We start from the raw sequence: 17181 nt of genomic DNA, 5'->3' as shown, positions 1-17181 counted from the left end.
CTGTCACTCTGCTGGTTCTCAGGTGATTGCATCCGTCTAGAAACCAGGTTTAACCTGATTGTCTGGGATTGAGCCTGGAAGACGTGGTATCCGGAGTTGCTGGATATGACCATCTGCCCTCTTGCACCTTCCAAGCAGTCTATTTGCTTTCCCACTCAGAGGGTTGGGTTCTCCATCTGAGCCTCAGCGGCCTCAACCATCATGCTTGGCTACTGAGAGTCTAGATGGAGTGGGACATGTCAGGTGACATCTTTGGTGTACTTAGCTCGGAGACCCGCTACAGAAGGCATACATTTTCAGCTTGGTCCCGGGAGAGGGATGTGGACCAGCTATCCTGTCCGTTATCCCCCATTTTAGATTTCTTTTTATTGTCCTTGGGCCAAACAGGCTTGCAGATTGGCACTGTGAAGGGATACCTAGCCACTATTTTGGTTTTCAAGACGTCCTTGGAACAGGGGTCTCAATCCTCACAATCCCGACATTCATGCAGTTCCTCAAGGTTTGTGTAATTAGTTACCTCCACGCCAGTTTGTTGTGCTGGCCTGGGATTTAAATGTGGTTTTGACATTACTTCTGGGATCTCCGTTTGAGCCCATTCAATTATTTTATATTAGATTGGTCACCCTTAAGGGGATTTTCCTGGTTGCCATCACTTCCGCAAGCATAATCTGTTATAACTCCCTTCTTTTACTCCTACGTCCCATCCCCTTTCCTCCATACTATATGGGTGTTCCTTGCTAGGTTCAGGAGACAGAACCTTTTTCACCAGAAAAAATCTTCTTTCGCTTTAAATTTAGAGGCGCGCTGGGGTGCAGCCCTGGGAGCATGCGCTCATCTGACTCCGCCCACTGGCGCCACTCCCCAGTGCTCTTTTCCGCGTCAACGGGATCAGACCGCTTTCACCAGCGCTCCAAGGTTTGGCTTCGACCTTGTAATTCTTCGCGCTCTTTCCCGGATACTGTCTTTTTGTCTTTCAATCTTTAATCAGGTACTCGGTCCTCTGGCGCCACACTCCTCCCCAGCGCATGTCGATGTACGAGGGCTTCAGCAGGTGTCCAGACTGCGAGGGGCTCTTACCTACATCTGACCCCCCATGCACTTCCCTCTGCTGCCTTGGCGCCGACCAAGGCTGGGACGGTTGTTCCACGTGTGATGTGCTTACTCCGCACGCTCTGAAGAACAGGTTGGCTCGGTGGATCAAGCTCTTCGAACGATCGCCTCCAGAGGACTTGAAGAACTTCGTCAGGCACAAGTCACGGCCCAAGGTAGGGCCACTGTTCTTATCCGCACCCCGCAAGGGCGACTCCTTTCCTAGGAAATGTCAGAGCGGGAGGGACCGTCGAGGTTCCAACACAGCACAGGTACCAAGGCCGTCAGCTACCGGCCGCCAGGCTGAGGGGTCGCTGGATCCTACCGTTGAGGTCGCTGAAGGACCGTGAGGTTCTTTTACTGGGTGTCCACCCGAGGGGCTTCGCCCTACTACAAGACAAATGTCCGAGGGGGTGCCTGTACACAACACTACTGGCAACACAGCCAAGGGCATGACGTCTACCTGGAGCTGGAGGCCTATCCTGAGGTGCAGGATAGGCCTCCAGCTCCACCGCCAAGAGTCCTGGAGGAGGCCGGATCCAGCGCGGCAAGCAATACAACTCAGGCACAGGCATGCAGCCTGACAAGATGGCCAATGCGCCAGACAATATGGCTGCTCGTCCACTGCCACCACCCTTCACGGAGCAGGTGGGAGAACGAGTTTCGAGGTGGGACTGGTCTTCAGCAGGTACGTGGCCTACAGCTTATCCTTCAATGTTGCAGGGCAGATGCACCCAGCTGATGCCAATGCCTCAGCAGCCTCAGGTTCCTGCTCTTCTGCCGATGCCACCTAGCGCCCCACCGGCCTGTGAGAACAGGTTTTTTGAGTAATTCCTCACACTTATCACTTATGAGATCTCCTCCGATGGGAGGCACCCACAGACATTCCACCTGTGGCTCCAGCGCCTGTTGGCCCTGTGCAGCCCCTGCTTCCCACGCCAGACCCCACAGGGCCGGCACCTTTGCCTCCGGCTCCCCAGACGGTTCCATACCAGCCTCCACAGCAGCCTCAGGCTCCAGTCAGCACCAGTCAGAATTAGGCACTCGGTACTCCTCCCGCTCCAGACCAGCAAGACACCCTGGTGGACACTGATGAGGAGGAAGATCCTGACACTCCATCGGCCTGGCCGAGTACCTTGGTGCTGCCCCAACCCGAGGTCGAACAACCAGAGGCGCGGGGGTCCTGGCGGAGGTCCTCACTCTACGCCCCACAGCTAGAACGGGTATTCATATGCAAAAGGATGTTGTAGCCTTGGCCAAAAAGGGATGGCTTAATCCCCATTCGGCACAGCCCACCAACAAGTGCTTCAACACCAAGTACAGGCAATTGGATGGGGATACACTCTTGCTGCCAGCACACCCTCAACCACACTCATTTATTGGCGCAGCCTCTATCTACTTCAAGCCGCCATCTTCCTCAACCAGCTCGTCCTTGGCGCTGCTAGGCAAGGAGGAGAAGATCTTGGAGGGTTATGGAAAGAAGGGCTATTCCAACGCTTCGCTGCACCTTCGTTAGTCTAACGCATACACCGTGCTCACAGCCATTAACCATAGTTTGTTGGCAGAAAATAGCTGAAATTCTTCCGGAACTTTCGGTGCACAGTCAAGTATGTTTCAAGACAGGGCTGTCATAAGCAAAGATGGTGGCTCAAGATAACATGGAGTCCACAGTAGTGCATATAGACCCCACAAACAGTGCCATCTGCATCGCCACGGATATATGAGAAGGACTGCCCGGCTACGGGCCACTAAACTCAACCTGGACGTCCAGGAGCGCCTATTGGACCTTCCATTTGAGGTTAGCGACCTCTTTCTTTCCACCATCGATGAGGAACTTGATAAGAAGACGAACAGTTCCCAGACTGCAAAATCCTCATCTATCATCACTAAGTCCACCCCCAAAACATACAGGCAGACGCATCAGCATTCCAACAAGGAGCGGGCCTTCGGCGGGTTCCTCAACCCCATCCTCAGAGGGGTGGTCGGTCGGTTGCACAGGGCAGGCTTGCCCTTCAAGCACAGTATTGGAGCGCAAGGTTCATAGACCCTTGATCCCATCAATAGTGTCCACGGGCTATGACCTACTGGTCCCTCCTTCCTCTAATCCACTCCCACAGATTGGGACAACAACTCTATTCGCGGAAATACAATCACTCGTTCAGAGTCTAGCAGTGGAAGAAGTCCCAGCGCGGTATGGGCTTCTACTGCTGAATTTTTGCCATACACAAGAAGAACCAGACTGGCCTGAGAGTTGCGTTGGACCTTTCCACCTTGAACCTTTCCCTCCTGCTTCAAAAGTTCAAGATGGTTACCCCAGCGCTTTTTGCAGAGACACTGTGCAGGGGAGATTGGATCTGCTCACTGGATCTTTGGCAGCCCCATCGGTCCTTCCTGAGTTTCAGGATCATGGGCTTCCATTTCCAATACAAGGTTCTACCATTTGGCCTGAATTCAGCCCCCAGGGACTTTAACAGGCTTATGAATGCAGTGGCAGCCCTTCTCAGGGTTCAGGGGCGCCAAGATTATCTGTATCTGGACGACTAGCTCGTCAGGGCGAGATCCCTGTAGGTGGTCCATCACACCTCCTGCACCCTCATGAATATACCATACGAATTGGGATTCTCCATCAATCTCAAGAAATCAGAGCTGGGCCCGACAGAGAGTCTACTGTTCCTGGGCCACTTATGGGATACGAACTTCGAGAGAGTCTTTCCCTCAGAGGACACGATAATAGCCATCAAGAGGGTCACGAGTCATTTTCACAACAGCAAGGTGACATCAGCATGGTGGTACGAGCACCTCCTGGGTATCATGGCGGCGTGTCTTCTAGCAGTACCTTAAACAAGGCTAAAAATTAGTAGATTACAGCAGGAGCGGGGGTTCCCAAGCAGAACTTGTCAGCATTCCTCCTTTTCTCGTCCAGGACCATGTCTGGTGGAGCACAGACTTCAAGTTAAGGATAGGCAGGCCCGTCAGTCAACCAGCACTGCAGGCTACCATCACCACTGACTTGTTCTTGGAGGGCTGGGAAGCTACCCTGGACAACCACAGCATCCACAGAGCTCGGTCTTTTCAGGAACAAGAGGCCCATATCAACTGGCTAGAGCTAAAAGCCATCTGGCTTGCTCTCAAGACCTTCCTGCCTCATCAGTGGCAAGACGATCCTCATTCAGACAGACAACTCCACCAGCGTGTATCATATCAACAAGCAGGGTGGCACCAAGCCTCCGCCTCTATGCACCCTGGCTGACTAGGATTACATTAGTCACTTCAGTGATTAACTTATAATTTCTCCAAGAAGGTGACTTTGAGGGCGAGGCCCTCATTTCTTCCAAAAGCGGTCTAGAATTTGTATTTCTCTCAAAAGATCCAGCTTCCTTTGTTTTTTCTCTGCCTCATCCTTCTAAGACAGAGGTGCGATTCCATTGGCTGGACCCGGTGTATGCCCTCAGCTACTATGTCTCTCAGAAGAGAGAGGCTAGAAAACATGGCTAGCTTTTAATTACACTGGTGCTTGTGCTGGCAGGTGGATCATTCTTTGTATCTCAGAATGCTGTTATCTTGCTGGAAAGGCCGTATCTAAGGGTATCCAAGTCCATTCTTCAAGAGGAGTGCCTGCCACCTCTGCTCTGCAGAATGGAGTCCCAGTCCTGGTCATCTGGCAGGCGGCAACAAGGGCATCTCTGCACACGTTTGCTAAGCATTATTGCTTGGATTCCCTTTCAGGACAGGGCGCCGCTTTGATAGGGTGGTCCTCCAGAGTTTTCTGCTCTATGTGGTGTCGGTGCTCTTCTCCCTCCTCCAGATTTTCGTAATGCTTTGGGAGTCCATTAAAGATGAGGAATCCGCGGGAGGAAGCAATCCATTAGAAAAAGAAATTACATATCTCTCTGTGATGGTCTTTCTGATGGATGTTCCTTCCACAGATTCATCGCCCTTCCTACCTGCCCCTCTAGGTGGATAGCTAGTACACCATCGATTCACATGCCTCTCAGCATCAGAGTGAAGGTGGAACTGAGATCGCAGGGCATGGCACCTCTACATATACTGGCCCGATGTCATTTCCGGCACAGGACGCGTAGAGAAGTCGGGAGCAGAGCCGGGGGAAGAGCTGTGCTGCACCCCCTGGCAGCAGATAAGTTTCCGGAGAACAGCTGCACTGTGGATAGGATAGGATATAGATGAGGAATCTGTGGGAGGAACATCCATCAGAAAGAACATTACCGAAAGGTAAGTCATTTGTTCTTCCTTCAAAATGTATTATTCTTCGTGCATTGACCTGAATATATCTACTTATAGGCCTCTGGTGCCATACACCACTGGTGATATCTGCTGTGTTGGGTTGGAGGCAGAGCGCAAGGTATGCTTTTGCAGCCGATTTGTCTTTTCACCTCTTAGCTCTAGCTTGATTTCTGTGCACCAATGTTGTGGGTCTTGGGTTGGGAATTGTATGGCCTGGGTTTCTGACCTGGACTGTGGAGTGCAGACTATTAAGCTGCTGGTTGGGTTTCTTCTCATTGATGCCTGTGGCGATTGGTAGACTGCACAGCTGTTCTGCGCATGACACAATGTCCTGCTTCATCGGCAGTCTTGCCTATTCTGGCAGGGAGCTCCAACTCAAGTGGTTTAAGACCACCAGGTTTTCCTCTTGCTACTTCAAAATGCCTGCTTGAGTCGGGCTGCACCAGTGAGTAACCGATGCAGGACTTGCTTCTGTACCTCTCAAAAGGGTCGGAGACCTCCTGGTACTGTGAGGTAACCCAGCAAGGTGGGTCTTTCATTGTCGGAAGTTAAAGCCGCTAAAGACTACTGCAGTTAAAGGTAAGTCAAAAAGAGGGTCTCCACCAATTCAACAACATGGTGTACATATAGTCCACATGGTTTGGGATCAAGAACTTTTGGATCATTGACTCTATCTAAGATACTTGCAAGCTAGCCTGTGTGGTACTGCAAAGTTAAGGTCCTGTGGCAGACTCCCGTTTGAGTTGTAGGCCTGCATCGTCTTTTGGAATTTAATTTTACTGCCTATATCTCTTTAATATGTACTTAATGTCTAAGTTTCTAATGTAATTGCAATACTGTTTTTGAAGCTGATATGATGTTTTCATTTGGTGCAAAAAAAAGTGTAAGTACTGTGATGGTGCAGGAGTAGGGCTTGGACACAAATGTTGCCTTGTTTTGCTTATAAACTTATATTCATAAAAGTAAAGGGGTTGGAGAAAAGCCTTTTCTGTCCTTAAAACAAAGAGGGGTTTCCCTGCCTCAAAGAAACAAAGGAAAACTGTCAGAATGTCCAAATAAATGTAGTTCTTCACTGTCGTGTCGCAAAGTCCTGCCAAGTATCGGTGTCCCTTTCGTGGTTCACGTCTCCCGAGGAGCGGTGCTCTTCTATAAGGCTCCAGCAGCACTCGTAGACTTGGATTTGCTGTGCCTCGCTTCCCAGCCTTTGGCGCCCTTCTCGAAGCGGCTCCGCTCTGCGTTGCAGTTCTCCGGTTTAGGGGATGCCCAGAGGTTGATTAATGTACCTGCACCTGCTCATACCGTACCTCGGTCCTTCGTGTGCAGTGTCTCCCCTTCTCCACTGGACTTGCCAGTGTGGTTCTCACGGTTGATTTCCTGTTGCCAGCTGCTCTCGACTTTCCTCCTCGGAGGGTAGCTCTCGTACCCCTACACTTCCTCTTGGGTTGTTATGGACCAGTCAATTATTGCGGAAGACTATAGCAATCACTCCGGCTCTCTGGAGTGATCTGCATCATCCTGGGCATCTTCTTCACAGTAGTTATGTAATCTTTACATAGAAAACCACTAGTGTACCCTAGTATTCTAGTCAAGTCTGAGGTATTAAATTGACTGACTACAACAAAGAATGTTGGCCCTATGTGAAGATAGGAAAGAATGGTAAGAGAGGGTTTTGGATAAAGCTGCGTTCTCTGGGAATTATTCCCTAATCTCATGAGGGGCTTCCTCTCGCATGTGATCCTCCCCATTTGCCACCCCCAGTGGGACTACCGTACTATGGACGCACCACCCTGGCCCTATGGGAAAGGTCCCCCCTTAGGGGGGAGAGGGGACAGCCGCCTTAGATTGGTCACAGTTTAGATTTCCAAGAAAAAAATGTACCCAAACCGTTTCTATGGAGGGGGACAGCATCATAATTTGGCTGAGAGATTTTTCAGGACAATGTCATCCTTTTGGCAATTTACATGAATGTGCTGGCAGCCTAGATGTCTTGCTAGCTCTCTGTTCAAGATTGTGCTTACCTTCAAGTAAATATCGGTACTGAGAGCTCTAGTAAGGATGGTTCTAAAACAGATGTATACGTACATAGTTTCACCAAAGCGAAAATACAGATCCTCAATGTGTTGGTTATTTGTATAAGAATCCTTGGATTTTACATAAGATGATTTTTCTTTTTATACCTTTGTACAATGACACTAATGCATAGTTTGAATTAACAATAGATGGTGCTCTCTCAAGTGATGTTAAATAATTTTAGAATGAGAGTTTTTGAGTTGACCCTATTGTTCTGTGTATTTTAAAAGGAATGATTTGTGATTGATGTTGCTGAAAACATTTCATATTATACATTTTGCATGTTCCATAGTGCCAGTGTTTCACTTTTATTTTTCTGTTCTGTTTTTTTCTTTTTTGCTGCTTTAGAACTTCAGCAACACCAAAAATTACCTCCCTCCAGAAATGAAATCCTTTTTCACCCCTGGAAAGGTAAATTATTAAATGCATAAGATGTTTCTGATCCCATTGTTGACAAAGGCTAGCATGTAAAAACTTGTATGAATATGAGATCCAAATATCAGCACTGGTCTTTCTTACCTTTCGTTTGTTACGAAATGTAAAAATCGAACTGATAGAAAAAAATGTTCTAATCTGTACCTTCCTTGTGTGGATTATTTAAAGCAGTAGTCAAATGTACACATTGGACTTCTACCACAGTGTGAAAGAGCAGCACCATACAACATCCTTGCCATGGAAGTTGTGCTTTTTCTATGCCAGCAACTGTGACATTGACACATAAAAGAAACTACTTGTACCCCCATGGTATGTCACTTGATTATTTCTACTTACTTCGGACACCCAATAAACATTCAGAAAACTTTTATTTCTTGGACAAATGTTTCCCATTTTGCGGGGCACCCTAAGACCACAGACGTTAAGCATTTAGCTTTGTGTGCATTGAACGTGTGAAATTTCTCAGACCCGCAAGTTACTTACTTTCATGTGGGCTTTTGTGCCATTTATTGACAGTTTTGCGCTTCATGTCAATATTTGCAACCCAAGACCATCACAGAAAGTTGCCCATAGATGTACGTTACCTGAACTAGCAGTGAAAGTCACTCCAGCTTTCTAAGTACCATTCTGCAGTATCATTCTCCGGCCCTTGCTCAACATCTCAAAGAAAAGAGCTGGAGCTGGTGTCAACTATGTCGGGAGAGCACCATGCCTTTGAACTATCATATCATCTGTTATGGGACTATTTGCACAAACGTCTGGGGAGGCCTGCGTAACCATCTAAACCCGAAAGTACAAGGAGCTTCTAGCCATACTAAGCAAAGGGGTGATAGAACCAGTTCCCCAGCAGCTCTAGAGTGTACTCAGATACTTTCTGGTAGGGATGAAGTCAGGAGGGTGGAGACTCATTCTAGATTTGCGAGGACTCAACAAGTGCCTCAAATCCCAAAGGTTCAGGATGGTCACGTGTTAGGCAGAAACCTGTGCAGTTCCCTTGGGGACCACTGCAAAAGATTTAGGACTACAGGTGTTGGCAGTAAACCCACTTGGTAGCAGTCTGTACCACCCAGATTTACCTGGTAGCTGTGGCTGAGCAGTCAGACTTCCCTCAAGAAGAGTTAGGCAGTATGCAAAGTATACAAAATAGGCACTCAGATACAATACCACAAGTAAACACTGACCAGAGCTTTGGTATCAAGGTATATAATTATTTATTTAAAAACACACTTATTGAAACACTCCAGCACTAATATTGTAATTCACTCTAAACATAGTTACTATTATTATAGATATACTCCTTATTCCTTATCAGACAAGTCTTAGTTAACACCACTTATTTCCAGACAGAGGTGAGCGCTTAACTATAGATGGCACTCCAATAAGTTAACGAAAAAGGGAGGGAAGAAGGCAGAATGTAGGAAAATACACCACACTAATACTTAGGAACTCTTAAGCAAGGCAGGAAAGTCAAAAGTTACTTGTGAGCCAAAGTCCATAGTCCGGGCCCACTCTTGGAGAGAGCAGGGCACAAATGCACCCAAGATCACACGATGACAATAGGCTTAAAAAGTCTTGCAGGGAGTTCAGAACGGTTTTAGTTAGGCTCAGAAAACTTTAGCCAGGGTGTCCCAGGCTAACCCAGGGTTGAAAGCCGGGGACTAAATCTACCCCGTACAGTCGGTTGCAAGGGAAGCCAGGCGGAACACGGTACCTTATGTGGAAAGGATCCTCCAGCGGGGGCAGTTGTTCCTGGCAGCGGGTGCATGTCGCGGCAGCATCCAGAAGAAGAGAAGATCTCGACGTGGAGGAAAAATGAAGGTCATTGCACTGCCAGGGAAGAAACCAGCCACAGAGTTTTCCGGTTAAAGGTACTACCCTTTGATTCGCGGTAGTGGTAAAACGTGGTATCCCGGTTGCCGGGGTGCTTGGCACAGGCAATGCGGCCACGAGATGCTCCAGGAAGCGAAAAAGGAAGCAGACTGGTTATCCCCACCAGTCGAAGGAAGAAGGCTCTCCGGGCTGGAGATCTCCTCTGTCATTGGGAAAAGTGGTGAGACGGTTCAGCAGGGCTCCACCGGTGGTGTCGTCGTAGCAGGTCGGCTCAGCTTCTCCCTCATCGGATTCTTAGGTCCTGTGGCGACTTCTCAAGTTCCAGTCCCCAAAAGCCCTGCTTTATGCAGAAAACCCCCATTCACTCAGCCTAGCTGTCACTCAAACATGCCGGCCGGCTCACCACTTGGGCCAATCAGGACAGAGTGCGACTTGAGTTGCCTAGGCAACTCAGTCCAGGGTGCCTAAATCCCCCTCCACCCCTCCTAAGTACCCCAGATAGAGTGGCACCACTTTGGAGGGCTTCTGTGGAGAAGCCCGCCAAAATAGTGGAACAAAGGGCTCAACTTGGGTTGGAGTCACAGAAGCGAACACAAATGCCATTTTAGAACCGAGTTCTGGCAAAAAATACCAACCGGAGAATTAATAATTAAATAAACCGGCGGTATGTTCGAGGCTATAGGAATTAAATAATTAAAGTTGGTAGCCTCGTACAATGGGAAATCTCCAAGAGTGAGGATAAAAGAGTCTCACTCTGGGCAGGAGAAAAAAATAAACCCCAAACATCCAGCAAAGCTGCTGGGGGGCTCACTAGGTTAGGAAATTCAGCCTAAACAGAGAATTCTCCCTAACATCACGTTGCAGCACATGCTCAACCCACTGGACGAAGGAGATTTCCTGGCTACCCTTGACTTGGAGGATTCATATTTATTTTAATTCTCATTACGTGCCGCATGCCCGTAGGCCTCAGGGCGCAAAAAAAAACAAAGACAAGACACACAACATGACCAGTAGAAAGGGAGTGAGGCTGTGGAGGGTTACTCCAGATTGAAATGGTGTGTCTTTATGGCTTGCTTAAACACGGAATAGTTTTGGATCTGTCGTATCCCAGCTGGTAGGGCATTCCAGAAGAGGGGCCCCTGGATGTCAAGGGTGGTGCTCCCAAATTTAGCTGACTTAAATCTGAGGTGGTCAAGGAGAGTAGCAGTGGAAGAACAAAGGTTTCTTCCATTGGACTTGATGCTTATACGTTCAGACAGATAGGTGGGATTGCTGAGGGACACGTACTTGTGTTGTCGTTAGCACATTGTGTGTTATGCAATGTTTTACAAGAAGCCAGTGTAGCTTCTTCCTGAAGGTGGAGATATGAGTGCAACGGGATTGATTGAAGATGGTGCGCACAGCGTTGTTCTGAGCCACCTGTAGCGATTGAATATTGTCGACAGTTGTGCCAGACAAAAGACTGTTAACAATAGTCAAGTCTGCAGTTGATCAATGCTGTAGACAGGAGCAGTTTTCAGCTGTAATGAAAGGGCGAATATAGCTGATTCGTTTGTTAATCCACAACTGGACCTGATGTTGGAGACATGAGACTTTATAGATAGCTCCTCATCCAGAACAACTCCCAAGGTCTTAACTTTCCTTTGGACAGTGATGGTATTGTCTGCAATAGGGAAGTTGGCATAGTCAGAATCAAGTTTGTTCCGGGTGTTCTTAGAGGACACTATCATGAGCTCCGTTCTTTTGTTGTTTAAAGCTAGGGAGTTGCAGGCCATCCAGTCCTGTATGTCTTTGTAGATGCTGTTGATAGTTTCAACATCGTTCTTATACAAGCCACTTAGTTGTATGACGACCTGAGTGTCGTCTGCGTAGTTTGTATATTGAACTCCAAGCTTACTAAGAAGATCAAGGAGGGGACGACTATACAAATTAAAAAGCAGTGGCGACAGACAAGAACCCTGTGGGACTCCACAAGTTTGAGAGATGAGAGTGGATTGATTGCTTCCCACGCATACCCTTACCATTCGAGGGCCCAAGAAGGCGGCTATCCATCTTGATGCTAGCATGGAGCAATTTGCGACCTCTCTGAGCCCTGTCACTAGTAAACTGTGAACAACCAGATCGAAGGCTGCGGAGCGGTCAAGTAGCATCAGCAACGCGGCTTGATTTTTGTCTGCTATGCTTGTAAGAGTGGACTTTAAGTCGAGCATGGCCGTCTCGGTCCCATGACGAGCCCTGCAGCCTGACTGTCGAGTGCCAAGGATGGAGTGTTCTTCGACATGAGCCTGCAATTGCATATAAGCTAGTTTATCCAATATCTTCGGAATGAAGGGCACATTGGTTATTGGCCTGTAGTTATCTTTTTTAGTGGGATCCAAATTTTCTTTTTTTAACAAAAGTGTTATCCAGGCGGATTTGAGCACATCAGGTACCACACCTTCATCAAAAGATAGGTGTATCAGCTTGGTGAACCAAGGGACCAGTACGTCAGTAGATTCCTTAAAGATATTTCTGGGACAGTCATCTGCTGGGCAGGATGTAGCCTTAAGATCTTGTATTACTTTTAAGTACCTCCTTTTCAGAGTAATGAGTGAAGGAGAATTGAGGAATTCTACTATCTGAGTTGTTGAGAGGGGTTGTTCTTTTTATAGGTGACTTAGGTGCCACGTTGCTAAGGGCGTCTTCGATTTTTTCCTTGTGGGGATCAATTTTAGATAAAATTTGCTTCGTGGATGTCTTGGCACCATTTGGAATCTTTGGTCATGTTATTGGATGGTGGTGACTGATCCTGAAATTCAGCTAGAATTTTAAACAGCTCACCAACATTAAATTGGGCGTTTATGATGCTTTTGTTGTAGTGTGTGGCTTTGGCATTAATGATAAGTTTCTTGTATGCCAGTGTGCATTTTTTATAGGCAGCTAGAGTATCGTCATTGGGGTCCCTTCTCCAAGATCTTTCTAAAGCTCTCTTGGTTTTTCTGGCAGTGGCAATATCTTCTGAGAACCATGTGTTCTTTGTGGCTTCAGACTTGATTACCTTCATTTTCATAGGAGCAAGGTCATTAACTGCTTCTTTGATGATGAGAGTCAAGTGGCTAACTAAGGCAGAAGAGTCAGCAAAGTTGGATAAGGGTTGTAGCTTAGATGATTGCAACGAAGATAGTTTGAGGGCTGTTATGTTTTTCAAATACGAGTCATCTTTCGTAGACGCGGATGTGTGTTAAGTTTGGGCGGAAAATTAGGTAAGGCAATCTTGGCCTGGATAAGGGAATGGTCAGACCATATACATGGTGTGACCGTAATGTCTGAGATGTTAGTATTTTGCAATATGAGCCAATCGAGAGTATGCCCACTTTTTGTGTGGGAGATTTGATCCATTGTGTGAGTCCGTCTGAAGGGTTTATAGTCAAAAAGTCGAATCCAATAATGTCGAAAGTCAAAAAGTCGAAAACAAAAAGTCGAAAACAAAAATGTCAAATTTTTTTTTTGGTTGCTTTTTTTTCGAAATGGGGGGGTCCCCCCCCCCAACCCCCCTTTTTTTAATGTTTTTTTTTGTTTTACCCCTTTTTTTTTACCCCCGGAGCCCAAAAAAAATATATAAATAAAAAAAATAAAAATTCGACATTTTTGTTTTCGACATTTTGGATTCGACATTTTTGTAATTCGACATTATTGATTCGACATTATGACTGGACACCCGTCTGAAGTAATGGAGTCCATAAGGATGAGACCCACTTTGTCAAGTTGGTCATTGGACCAGTGGTTAAGTTCACCCATGATGACCAAAGGGCTTTTAGTAGTGCAGATTTGAGCCAAAAGATTGATAAACTTCTCTTCAAAAAGGGGCAGGTTCTTGGGTGGTCGGTAGATAGTAAGTACGTTAAGAGTTGTGTGTGGGGCGGTTTTAATTTTCACCCACAGTGATTCACAGCCATCAGGTGAAATATGTGATACCGCGTGACTGTTGAGGCTGGACTTGCACATAAGTGCAACTCCGCCACCTTTGCCTTGAGAACAGTCAGCTCTGAATAGAGTATATTCATCAGGGGTGGCTTGGGTGGGCAAATTGGAATTAAGCCATGTTTTGGTGATCCCAAAGAAATCTGGCTTGCAGTCATTAACAAAGTTGAAAATGTCAACACCATGTTTGTATGGTGAGTGTGTGTTGAGTAAGGAGAGCGATAGGACTAACAGTGGCGCAATGTTAGAACATATTTCATTGTTCCCCCACATTTTGTCCAAACACATGATATCTACTTAGTTGTATAATGCGTCGCTATCTCACTTGAGAGTATATCCAGGAAGCAGACACAGAATAGTCTGGAGAGCACTGGTGAGCAGAAGCCTAACGGGAGACAGCAGCCGGCGAGCTGCAGAGATGACCGGTGAAGAATAGCACGTCCCTGAAGCGCCAGCGCTGAAGCTGCTGGACTACCAAGATATACCTGGTGGTGATGGGTGTTAGGGAGAATTCTCATTTATGGCTAGTTTCCCTTACCTAGTGAGTCCCTCAACAGCTTTGCTGGATTTCTGGCATTATTTGTTCCACCTGGTAAGAGTGTGGGCCTTGTTTTTCACTCTTACAGTGTATTTTTGTGTGTATTGTACTATTTGTGCTCATGGGCTATGGAGTGTCACCAACTCCCTAGGCATCATCTTTTTACTTGTGTGTCACACAGCATCTTTAGTGCAGTGACACAGGGATGTCTTTTTAGACTTCCCTTGTGAACTCCATTTGTGGGGATGACTACTGTCCCCCAGAAACATGTAAAGTCACCATTGGCTTTACTAGTCTTTTAAAATACAGATCCAGTACACACCATCTTACAATGGAGTACTGGAGGGGAATATCTTTCCCCTGTCCTTCTGTAACTCAAGGGGCACTTTGTGTCCCCCTTCCCGACTCGACATGGCTGGTGGCAGTGGCAACTATCATTTCTTACGCGGATTCCCTTGTTAATGTTCTGGCTGTGGTGACAGACTCGAACATAAAACCTGCTACCCCATATCATTTTTATCGTGTATCCTAGCGTGGTTTTACACCATTTCGTGTTGGAAAGGTCCTTCTTGTTTGTTTTTCCCGCCAAACCAAGTTTGGTTTCTTTGTTTGCCGTCCTGTGGCGTGCTTCTGCCCAGAAGCCCTCCTTTGGCACCTGGGTGTCTAGGTGGGCTGAATGTGAGGGAGGGGTTTAGTAACCCCCTGCACACGGTCGGCATGGAGACCCAAGTCGCACTCTGTCGATTGGCTGGGGTGGTTGTCCAGGCCGGAAACCCCCCCCCTAGCGTGTGATTGACAGCCAGGCTGTGTGAATGGGGGATTTTGGCATAAAAGGCAGGACTCTTGGGCTGGAAGTCTGAGTCACCACTGGAACTACAAGAACCAAAGAGAAGCGGAGAAGACGGCTGCTGCAACTCCTGGATCCCGGTGAAGCCCTGCTGCAGTCCTGAGCTATCTACCCTTCGACGACAGAGAAGATCCAGTCCGGAGTCTTCTTTCCTTGAGCCTGGTGGGATCAACCAGCTCACCTTCAACAGCCAGAGAATCCTCTTCTAGGTCGAAATCACTGCACAGAGCTGTAGTGGTCCGGATAGCCATCAGAAGAGTCCTCTCCTGTTTTTAAGGAGCGCACCTTTTACTCATCGTTGCTTTGCTGCTGCTGGTTTCATCCCTGGATAGTGCAGATCGCTCCAGACGTCCTTCTTGTCCCCACGACTGAAGCTGCAGGAACCGTGAGTCTGCCGGAACTACCAGGAACAACTGCCGTAGCACCAGCTTTCTTCATCCGAGTAAGGTACTGTGTCCATTTGGTCGTTCTCTCCGTCCGACCGTGAGGAATCAGGGTGAACCCTTTTTCTTTCCGAAGGCTTGTCCTTTCTTCCTTCCGTCTTATAACTTTTGCTTCCCTTTGACAATATCCAGTACTCCTGGCAAACTTTAATCGTGAACCATTCTAACCGTGTGATCCTCGACAACAGAGCCCCTGCTCCATTTGACACTGGCGCAGGCCTATTGACTTTTATCTGCCTCTTAGAAAACATCCTCTGATTCTATTGCCTTGACAAAAGTATTGCCTATGATTTTTATCTACAATTCGCTTATTTTAATTCCATGTGCTAAGTGTGTTTGACTTCGGGTGTATTTCTTCTCGCGGATATGCTTAATTTTCGTAAGACCGAACTGTCATTACTGTTAAAAAGTGATTGCGTATTAATCCACGGTAACGTCTTTGTTTCGAAACACTGGTCTGTTAAATTCTAATGTACTTACCTTGAATTGATCTGAACAAGAGGAATTGATTGTGTGTAGTATATTTAGAGTGGGTTTTTATTTAATAGAAGTGAAGTGTTTTGTGAACAGATGGTTTAAAAATAAATGTACTTATATTTTTCAAACAGAAACCTTGAGTTAGTGTTTGTTTGAGTCACAGTAATTGTAGTCCTTTGTGTAATCTCTATTACTGCGTATTTACTCTTGAGATAAGTCTGGCTGCTCAGCCATCGCTACCACTTTACTGTGTAGTACAGGCTTGTACCAAAGGTGAAATTGTACTATCACTTGTAGTCTTAATTGTATGTAGTGTTCCCTAAGAGTACTGAATATGATTCTGCCTAACACTGGGTGGTAGAGGGAGTAGGTCCCCTGGACAGGGTTTCCGCAGCAGCCCATGTCGCATTCTGCCCTGATAGGCTGGAGCGTCTCCCGCCAAGATGACCACTCCACTGTGTGAGTGACAGTTAGGCTGTATGAATGGGGATCTTTTTGCATAAAAGCAGGGTCCTGAGGGCTGGAAGAGCAAGACGTCGACACTGGAAATAAGAAGGCGAAGAGGAGAGAAGCCAAAGACATCTGCAGCAACTGAACCACTGGTGAACCACCGGTGAAGCCCTGCTGCCGCGTCTCACCACTTAACGGTCCACTAAAACACAGGGTACTTACCTTGAAGTATACCGTACAAAGTGAATTGGTTAGTTGTAGAATATTTAACGTGTGGTTTTGTATAAAGTTTAATAGAAGTGTTGTGCTTATAACAACTGGTTTAAAAATAAATGTACTTATATTTTTTACCTGAAACCTTGAGTCAGTGTTTGCTTGAGTCAGTTATTGTGGTCCCTTTGTGTAATCTCTGCTACTGCTCATATACTCTTGAGATAAGCCTGGCTGCTCTGCTACTGCTACCACTTTAACGTAGTAGTACAGGCTTGTGCCAAAGGTAAAACTTGTATTGCCACCTGTATTCTTAATTGTGTGTAGTGGTCCCTAAGGGCACTGCACAGGATTCTGCCTAACAACAACTCCCTAGTTAAATTGTAGACAAGTTTGAGCAAGAGTGAAAACTGAGCAAAACGGCACAGTGAAAACCAAACACAAATGGCACTCTGGCAAATTCTCACAAGGGAGGGAAAGCACAAGTTATACAGGAATATATTCTTAGACACCCTATGCAACACTTCCCAATAAGATTGTGAACAAGTTAGGCAAGGCAGTAATTTAGCATATAGAATACTTAAATGAAC

The 17181-nt window shown here is 46.8% G+C and overlaps 1 protein-coding gene across 11 annotated transcripts in view; it reads left to right on the top strand.

Moving 5' to 3' along the window:
* PDS5B (PDS5 cohesin associated factor B) overlaps window positions 1-17181 on the top strand; it is a 2333811-nt gene that overhangs the window by 1828462 nt on the left and 488168 nt on the right. For all 11 annotated transcript variants that reach the window (XM_069639007.1, XM_069639003.1, XM_069639002.1 and 8 more), the window contains one exon: window positions 7750-7812. In XM_069639007.1, the coding sequence (XP_069495108.1) occupies window positions 7750-7812 (63 nt within the window). The remainder of the gene's footprint in view (window positions 1-7749; window positions 7813-17181) is intronic.

This window comes from Ambystoma mexicanum, chromosome 7q, assembly GCF_040938575.1.
Source record: "Ambystoma mexicanum isolate Mex_15411 chromosome 7q, UKY_AmexF1_1, whole genome shotgun sequence".
In the NCBI taxonomy this organism is placed as follows: domain Eukaryota; kingdom Metazoa; phylum Chordata; class Amphibia; order Caudata; family Ambystomatidae; genus Ambystoma; species Ambystoma mexicanum.
Note: the sequence above shows the minus strand (reverse complement) of the source record. Positions and strands in the feature narration are given on the sequence as shown.